The following is a 9,653-nucleotide window of genomic DNA, read 5'->3' on the forward strand; positions in this document are numbered from 1 at the left end:
GCTCTTTGGACTTTTGCCCTGCCCAGCAGTCCCGCTGACTGGCTGGAGTTTCTCCTGTAGGAAAATTTCTCTAGCCAGAAATGGGGGAAAAATTAGGTGAAATATGAACTGGATGCTGCAATAGGATGTAGTGACTTGTTAACAGCATAGCTGGCTCCCCTCACCTCTTTTCTAACCTTCCCTTCCAGGAATACAAGGCACCAAGATGTCCTGGGTTGCCACCTCAAGGTAAATGTTCACTCCATATGGGCATGATAAATCCAGACTGTCTGGGAAGCTGCTTTAAACACTGGCATAACCTTTTCTCGGCGTCTGGAGGTGAGAGAGGAGCCCAGAAAGCTGTGTAAGCTGAAATAGACGCTCACTGGCTTGCTCATCAGGCCTCTCCTCTTAGCTTTGGCCGCTGCAGACTCCATCTTGCAGATGCCAGGCTTTCCATTGTAGGAGGTGGCCCTCAGTCCTCAGCTTCGGCAGCACTGCTACCTTCCCTTCCCAGCCACCATCCTCCAGATGTTCTTGTTTGAAAGAAACTTCTCCCAAATTACACTACCGTAGTCCCAGCAGACACACAGTGCACTTCTGCTGAGCTCCCATCCCCACTTCACAGCATCTTCCACAGCTACACAGCAGACTAGCTGGGTCCAGCAGAAAGCATGCAGGAAAGGAAATAGCAGGTTAGGTACATACCACATGTTTACACATCAATGCAGGAATAATAAATGTGAGCAGAGCCAGCAAATTTGGGAGTAAGAACTGCAGGACTGTCCTGGAGGACCCTTGGACCACTGGCTGTAAGAGTGCTGTAGTCACAGCACAGGGTGACAAAAGACAAGTTACTACAGACCTGTGCTGTTGGGCTGGTGGCAACTTGCTTCTATGCACACATGAGCTTCCACTAACAGTCTACAACACAGTGGCTAGTAAGAGGTTGAACGTGTGCTGCATCTCCCCCTCAGGAGGAGGCACTGCTGGCATCCTTCTCCACACCCCATTAGACTGACATAAGACCTGCTAGGATTTTGCCACCCCTTTGAGATGTCTGTTCTCCCACCAGAGCAGCCAGTAGGTTCAGAAGATATTTCCCATGTGACCATACAACAGGTTTTGCTTGGAGGAATCAGCTAAAAACCTGTGTTCTGTGCTCCACCACCGAGCACAAGTTTAAACCTTTCTGTGCTCTGTGCTTAATGCCACAAGGACAGTTCAAGCAGAAGATTCAATCACAGCCTTGGTCAACTGTTCCTCCAGCTAGGCTGTGATGATTCTCACTTCACATCTCCATAATCTGCCCCGAAATCCAAGCCTCCTTTAGGAAAAGCGAGCAGGGTGGGGAACCAGAAATGCAGTGATTCATTCTCCCCAGAAACAGAGGCCCAAGTCTGGAATATTGTGACACTCGGTAAATATTCGTGATGTACTTCATTATGCAATGGAGACTCAGCAGGAACACAGCTCCCTCAGGGCTATTTAATATGGGTTTCAAAAACAATTAAATATATCATAAACAACTTGCAACCAGGAATAAACACCTATAATCTCATCAAGCCATTCTGGCGATGTCCAAAACCATGGGACCAAGCTCAGTTACCAGGGGAAAAAAAAGAAAAGAATATATCCTTGAAGGAACCATGGTTCTGGAATTCTGTGTCTGCACTGTCAAACACTCAATTCTCCCAGCCCCCTCCTGCTTGTACTCTGTCCATGCTCTTGCTCTTTCTTTGCAGGCTTTCTAACATCACACACACTGATGTGAGTTGCACCTTTGCTGAAAGGCAAAAGGGTCGTGGCCCTGAATGCAGACAGCAAAACTGTTTCATGCCTTCGCAGAAATATTCCACCAGCCAGGAAAAAGAAGTTTTTTTCATGACTCAAGGCTGCTGGTCAAGTCGTTAAAGGCTAACACTCATCTATTAGCATACATATAAGCAGCCCATTGAATCACATGCAATGACTCCTGTGAGTAAGGACTGCACAAATTAACCCCGAGATAATATTTTCCCATGCGATCACTGCTTTATACATCATCAAAAAGATGGAAAATAGACTGGCTGGTAGTGGAAACTCAGTGCAGATGACAGAAAGCTGATGTTCATTAGAAGTGTTCTAGCAGTTTAGACCAAGCATTTAAGTTTTATGAGATATTTCAAAATCTAATTTTCATGGAAATGTTTTCATTACATTGGGGGGGGGGAGAGAAGTAAAAACTTACAGCAAGATCTTTTTCAAATTAAAAAGTTGGAAGCTTTGTGCCGATGGATTGAAAACAAAAATACCATCAGCAAATTATGAGACCATGAGAACCAGGAAGCAAAACTGATTATGATCAAAAAAAAAGTGAAATTCACAAACAAATAAAAGTCCAGTTTTGCACATCAAAAAGAGAGCAGCATGGCCAGAACCTGAAAACTGAATCAGCTCTCCTCCAGATTCACATGGCTCTTTTTTCTCTATTACTAATGGTACATTTTCCATTTTTGTTTGCTTTCTGGTGCCTTTATTTTTACCTTTTTTAAGACACCATGTTTGTGGCAGTCACATTTCCATCTTTTGTCTGCATCCAGAAGCTCTAGAAATTTACGTGAAAAACACAAAATGTTTCTCCGCCTCAAATTGTAGGATTCAGGGATGTAAGAAAAATACCCAACATTGTGAGATACTTGCCAAAATAACCATGCACCAGCCAGCCTGAGTGAAATTAAATAGATACGCCCAAGGAACATAAATGAAAAGAAGTTACTCAAACTTCTAACAACTGCCCTGTGTTAGTTATCTGTCTGTTATTCAACCTTTACTCAAGCAAACACCGCTCACTCTTCCTGCAGGAAGCCTCTAGGATACGCGCGGTACAAGTGGCACACATAAAGATTACTCCTGTAAGAAAAACTAAGACGTATTTTGCATAAACAGCAAGTGCTTAAAAATAATATTGACCTGATCCTCAATTTCCCCACATCAGTTGCTGGAAGAAGAGAATTGGTTCTGGAAAGTCTTTCTAGGCAGCACCTTGTAAGGTTGCTCATCACTGGCGGTTTTCCTCGCTCACCCATGTGTAACCTGTGGACATCAAGCAGCAAGGTGCTCCCTGCAGACCCTCCCCTGGACCATCAGCTCTGCAGGACAAGATAGGAAGAAAATAGCTGCTAGATTTAATCAATTTAGCCTACATTTCTTCCTTTCCTTTCTATTCTTCGTACACCTCCAATATACAGTCTCAGCATTTTCTGGGAAGCAAGTGCTGTGTTTTAGTAACAAAAGAGCCACCTAGTACTTCAAGATAAACCAGAGGTTTGCAAAGAAAACCCCGTAGTTGTCCCTAATGTTTCTTCTCTGGTTCATGCTCCATGCAACGCCAAATCGCTTTTCACATTTCAAACTAGTGGCAGAGCTTTTCCACCTCTTTTTAACAAGGCATATATTTTTTTTGTGACTATGGGAAGGCACAACACCACAGACAACCTTGGGATCAGAATGGGGGAAAAAAAAAAAAGAAAAAAGAGAAACAATTCAATATTTACAAGCTCCTGTAACAACCTCACTTGTTCTCATTAAAAGAGGCAATTAAAGCATAAAGAACAGCCAGTAATGACAGTCAGAGGGTGTAAGCCTAGGAAGCAATGGAGCAATCTCTGCCCCAGCTCATCCTTCCAACCTCTGTGTTCGTGGCTTCCTGAGCTGGACACTGCCTCCATCCACTGTTGCAGTGAAGACTCATCCTCAGACCTCCCTGAATTTATCTTGTCCTTTCTTGAAATAATTTCTATTTACAATATCTGAAAAATCCAGCAGCAACCAGATTTATTACCAAAAAATGTGCCTGCTGAAAAAACCCTTCCTTGTCTTCCCACTGCCTGAGAAGAGGGGGTAGAAGCCAGCACGGATGCTCTGCTTGACCCAGCCTAAGCAAAGAAACCCACCTCCTCCTGGCTGCCCCTGCAGGGTTGCTGCTTCCTCGGGAAGGAGCAGCAGCATTGCAGGGTAATGATGACCACTGAGATTGAAGAAGTCGCAGGGGGCCACAGGCAGCCTGTGCCCCAAGTTTAACTGTGAACCAGCCCTGACAGACTGGTGTAATCTGCCATCCTGGAAGAGAAGCACAGCCCCAAACTGCCATTGTTTTTATACCGAAGAGAAATTAAAGGACAGTAATAACTCCAATATGCAGAACTTGTGCAAGTACTGGACCAAAGCAGGGTGTATTCATTCCTCACAAAAGAAATATGAGCATAACAATTTTTCTTTTGCTGCTCATGCTTTCTCCATACCATTTAATGAGCCATCATCAATGACTCAAACTAATCAACCAAAAAAAGCAGAGGTCAAAAATTTTATCTTAAAAAAAAAGAAAACCAAAAGAAATCCCAACCCAACCTAATAGCTTACTAGCTCTGGATTTGGAGAATTAACCCTGTTCAGAGCCATGGGCTCTGGGAACCCACAGGCTATCAACAGGTTTCTGCCACCCCCAAAGGGCATGGGAGCAACAGGAGCTGAAAGCCGTTGCTGGGAAGTTCAGGGGGTCTCTTCTACTGAGCTGTGATCCACATTTTCGTCTGAGCTTCGTCGAAAGTTAGTGAAAGTCCTGTTTCCAACACAAGAGTTGGTTGTATCTTAACAGGTGATTTTGCAACAAAGACAAACTCAGACTGCAAAGTTTCCTTGGCTAAAGGGCAAGGGCAGGGAGGCTGTGAATTGTGTCAGCTTTTAGGGTATGGTTTTCAGAGCTACAAGTTGAGCTAAAGTCAGTGAGTGACAGCTTTGCAGCACCACTGAAAAAGGAACTCCTTAACACACCGATAGTTCTCCCTGTAAATATTATAGCCACAGCTGTTTTTTTCTTTTTAAAAAGAGCCATGCTTTCTCCTGAACCTCTTTCAAATGAGCGGTGAAATAGTTCCTTCAATATCAAACGTCAAAACAAAACCTTTTGTAATTTCTGCACCAAACTTCTGCCAATTTTGGATTACAAAAATAACACCAATAATTTGGCTTTTCAGTTCAGTTGGGGACAGAAACCAAGGACAAACTGACTGACTTTCCTCCAGGTTGGAAGAACATTTTCAGTGTTCTTGAGACATTCCCCAATTTCTCCAAACAGCTTTTACCTTCTCTCCATTAGTAACATGGAGCATAACCAATCCCTGTGTTAGCTTTTCCACTGAACCAGCTCTCATTTTTCACCGAGAAAAGCTCGCACCTCTGTTGCACTGCCTAGCTCCAGCACAGTCCTTTTTCTGCACAGAGCTCAAAACACTTCACAAAACACATACAATAGGTGGGGAAACTGAGGCACGGAGACTCATGGGATCTGATGAACCCATCAGCGAAAGAGACAGAAAGCCCAAATGCCAGCTTCGCCCAATAAATCAAGGAAAAAATATCCCTGGTGGTTTTTTCTTTTCGTTGGTGGTGTTTGTTGTTTGGGGTTTGGTGGGGTTTTGTTTGTTTGCTTTGATTACTTCAGAATACTTTTAAAACCTTCTAATTCACCACAATGGCACTAAAACTTTTACAGCATTTAGAGACCTTCTAATTTATTTGGAACTGTAGTTTAGTTCCTGCTTTGCAATGCCGGCTGGGAAACACGCCCTTGGATGGGGATTTTGGGTTCTTTTCATGCTCTAAAAGCAGGGTGGGTATTGAGGAAACACGGCTCCTCTTTTCCCGGCTGACCTAGGTAGCTCTGGAGAGCTCAGCAGTTGGTAAAGGGCAACAACAGAAGTAAATCAGATCCGAATATAATATGATAAACAAAATCGAGGGGAAAAATAGAAGGGAAGAAGAGTTGTCCACGTATCTTGGGGACTCTCCGTCGGCAGTACTGCAGCATAGGGAGCTCAATTGAGGGGAGCAGCTACCACCGCCTTCCCCTCTAAAATAACACCTTTAGAGCCAGATATTGCATTTTTCAGGGTCCTGGGAAGAGAAACTTTTTGAAGCCATCTCCTAGCGGCCGGTCCGGCTCTCGGGAGGGAAAGGAGCCGCTCCGCAGCCGCGCACCGCTCGCTCCCTTCCCGACCGCGCTCCCTCAATAAACCCGGCTCTGGATGCTGCTTCCCCGCCGGAGGAAATATCTTGTCGGGGTCAAGCTCGGGGATCCCACGGGCTCAAGGAGAGGTCCCTTCCCCAGCTCGGCTTCCTTCGGAATACCGAGAAAGCCACGTCGGATCGGCGGGGAAAAGAGGGTGGGAGGTGACCCCCGGCGGGAAAAAAAAACCAACCCAACGCAACCCAAACTAAAAGCGAACGAACGAAAATCGCAATTGCAGTTTTCGTTCGGTTTTGGTTTTTGTTGGTGCTGGTTGGGTTTATTTTCCGCCTTTCGGCGGCGGCCGCAAAGCAGCCCCCCGGTCCGGGATGGGGGGCTCCCTCAGAAGCTAGCCAATGTCAGCAGCTGCGGCCCCTGCACACCACAAGGGATGCACGGCGGGGCCGGCCCCGATCAGCCCTTACCCACAGCAAAAATCGCGGCCAGTCCTTGCGGCCGGGGAGATATATACATGTTGGGTTTTTTTTTTAAAACAAAAAGCAGAGGAGGGTGAGGGGGGATTTTCTGGCCCTGCACACTCACCTCACCCTGCTCGGCCGCTGTTCGCCCTTTCTGACAGCGCTGAAAATAACAAGAGGGACTTGGAAAAAGCCGCGCAGATGGCGCCCATCCCAGCTGCCCTCCAGCCGCGGGGCTGTTGTTCTACGGCTGCTCGCGTTCCCAAGCGAGGACAAGTTACGAGGGACAGGTCAGAAGCAGGTCCGCGCCCTGATGTGCCCTTCCCGTCGGGCCTGGATCAGGCCCGCACCGGGAGAACCGGGGCTCGGGGTGGAGGGAATCGGCGGCTCCACACCGCAGCCGCACACGCACCCTCGGGGTGTTTGCGAGCCGCGATGCTCCGGGCAGGTCGTTGGACAATCGACCGGTTCCCATCCAGACCCCAAAGCAGTTTCCCGATGTCCCTCAAACTACGGTGCCGGTCCCAGCTCCGACGGTCCGGAGGGTCGGGCGAATGGATAGATAGAGGACAGCTCAGACGCCTGCCGCTGCTTGCCCCGTCCAGGCAAGTCCTGCGCTCAGCCCGCCCGCCCCGGCAGGAGGTGGGAGAGAGGCTTAGCCCGCGGGCTTGATCCTGGTAGCCCGGCTCCTAGGGCTGTCTCCTCTCGGTCCCCCGCAGGGAGACGGAGCAGTGCGTTACGGGACCCGACGAGAACGGCACGACGGCGGCGAAGAGCAGCTCGTCGCTCCCCCTTTCTCGGGACGCGGCCGGGGAAAACAACCGTTTTCGCACGCCGCCGGGTGCCGGGAGAACACGGGCTCCCCGCAACGGCACGGAGGGAAAGACAGATTCGGGAAGCGCGGCGAGCCAGCCCCGGGACCGTCCGGCGGCTCCGCCGGCCGCTCCACCTCGGGAGCCCCCTCCGGAGCAGCCCCGGGCGCCGCCGCGGCTTCCCTGGGAGCTTCGCTCCGGACCAGGAGCGGCCGCCCCTGGGATGGAAGGAAGGGTGTCCTTGCACTTACTGTCCTGTTGCGGGGTGTCACTGCCGCTGGTCAGCCCGGGGGACTCCAACAAGCTCCGGCCAGGCTCTCCGCCGCCCTCGTCCGCTTGGGCTGCCACCATGTCGCCCGCCTCCTCTAGGTCCAGCAGGTGACTCACGGAGAAGTTCTTTTTGGCTTGTAAATTGTCCAGGCCGGCGGGGCCGTCGAGGCGGGCGGGCAGTAGGGCCTGCCTCTCCATGGCGTGGGCATAGCTGGACGCCATGGTGCCGAGCGGGGCTTTTCTGCCCTCGCCCCCCGCCCCCCGGGCGCCCACTCGCCCCGCCCCCCCCCCCCCCCCCCCCAGCCGCCGGCCTTTCGAAGGGGTGATGCGCAAGGACCGAACGGGGAGGCAACGGAACGGGACCCTACAGCGGCAGGAAGGGAAGCCCGAAGGGGAGCGGGCAGCGCTGGGCTTAAAACATGCCGGAGGGGAGAGGCGGCAGCCGGCCCGGGGAGCTGCCGCCGGCCGAGAGGCGCAGGGTGGCTGTGGGGCTGCTGCGCCCCGTCCCTCCGCCTCCGCTGCCGGCGGCTCCCTCCCTCCGCCCCTGCGCTGCCCTCCCCTCCCCACCGCACTTCAAACGGCGGGGGCGGCTCCGCGGCGCTCCGGCCGCGCCGGGCACCCGGGGGAGGGCGGCCCGCGGGGCCCCGCCGGGACGTGGCACCAGCGCGGCCTCTCCCCCGGGCCGGGTGCGAGCAGCGCCGGCCCCGTCGCGCTCATTTGCTTCTCATAGGGGTGGCTAGGGGAGCCCCCTGGTAGGGAGGTGCAAAGGGGGTGTGGGGTCCCCCAACTGTCAGCTGGAGCTGCACCTGGAGAGGAGCGAGGGTGCAGCCCTGGGGAGGGCTCGTGGGGCCGAGGAATGGAGCGGAAGGAGAGAAATAGTTAAAATGAGAAACGCATATGAAAAGGTAACAGAAGAGAAAGCGTGAATGGAAGAGAGGAAAGGAAAAATAGCAAAACAGGAAGAAAAAGCACAACAGAGAACTAAAAGACTGGCCAAAAGGAGAGCAAAAGAGCCGAAGTGGGGGATAACAAAAGGAGAAACAGCAAATTAAAAAAGGACGGGAGGAGGAGGACACAACTCGGAGCTCCTGAGGCCAACAAGCAAAGAGGTCCCAGCAGTTTGGCCTAGCCCGGCTGGTCCCCTGGCCAAGGGCAGGTAGAGGTGCAGGGAGCTACCCCGACCCCTCCGCAGAAGGGCCCGAGGGCAGTAGGGCTGGCAGCCAAGGCAGGGTCCGGCAGGCCAGGAAAGGCCTCAGCTTCCCGGTGGCTGGAGCCTGGGCTCTAAGCTGCCACAGCCAGCCCAGAATTTCCATCCCCCCTGATCTGGGGAAAGAACATTTGATGCCATCAAAGGGCTCCAGATTGAAAACAGATGTGCTTCCCTGAGCCTCTCCATGCATTTAATTAAGGCACAGGCATGGAGGAGACATTTTCATCATTAGTTTGCTTTCAGCCTCTCCCCCCGCCCCAAATACTCCGGGTCCCAGTTTACCATTTGCAGTCTCTAAATCCCAAGCAAGCATAGTAGAGCTGTGGGACTCTGCTGTAGCCAACTTGGAGGCAAGCAAAGCTGGTGGGCACGGGCTGGAAAGGCCAGAAAAAGCACCAGAGCAAGGTTGTGCATGTGGACAGAAACACCTGGGTGTACATACACCCAAAATTCTATATATGCATCTATGTACACAGCAGTATGTGCCTTACTTGCATACTGGTGTGGTTCTTTTTCTGCACATGAGGGAGCTTTTGCATGTTGGATGGGGAAGGGGCTGCGTTTTCACACAGGTATTCAAGGCAGTATCTGGCTTGATGTATGCAGACAACTCGTACCCTGGCTCTCAAGCTGTCCAGATTTAGGCATGGCAGAGTGGATGTACATACTGCCATGCCGTGAGGAATGGTTATCTGTACACACCTCTGTATGCTGCTCAACACATGAAACACCCTTTTCTCTGACTTTCCCAGACATCTGTCTGCCTTCTCGGTGAGCTAGGTTTTACTTTCTTTCTCCCACTTCTTCAAATGCATGTTGGAACTGCCTGGCCTTCCTGAGCAAGTGCTGTGCAGTCCCAGCCATACATACACCATTCTACTGGCAGTAGGGTCTACTCTTAGCCTCCGTAAACCCCT

General features: G+C 51.0%; 1 protein-coding gene across 1 annotated transcript in view; it reads right to left on the reverse strand.

Annotated features, from left to right (window-relative positions):
* The window catches only part of PRRX1 (paired related homeobox 1), a 41,078-nt gene extending 32,974 nt beyond the window's left edge, over positions 1-8,104 (reverse strand). The window contains exon 1 of the mRNA XM_062602147.1: positions 7,508-8,104. Coding sequence (XP_062458131.1) covers positions 7,508-7,748 — 241 coding nt within the window. The 5' untranslated portion in view covers positions 7,749-8,104. The remainder of the gene's footprint in view (positions 1-7,507) is intronic.
* Positions 8,105-9,653: the final 1,549 nt, after the last annotated feature.

This window comes from Pezoporus occidentalis, unplaced genomic scaffold (genome assembly GCF_034315485.1).
Source record: "Pezoporus occidentalis ecotype Australia unplaced genomic scaffold, CSIRO_AGI_Poc_V1 ctg76, whole genome shotgun sequence".
In the NCBI taxonomy this organism is placed as follows: Eukaryota; Metazoa; Chordata; class Aves; order Psittaciformes; family Psittacidae; genus Pezoporus; species Pezoporus occidentalis.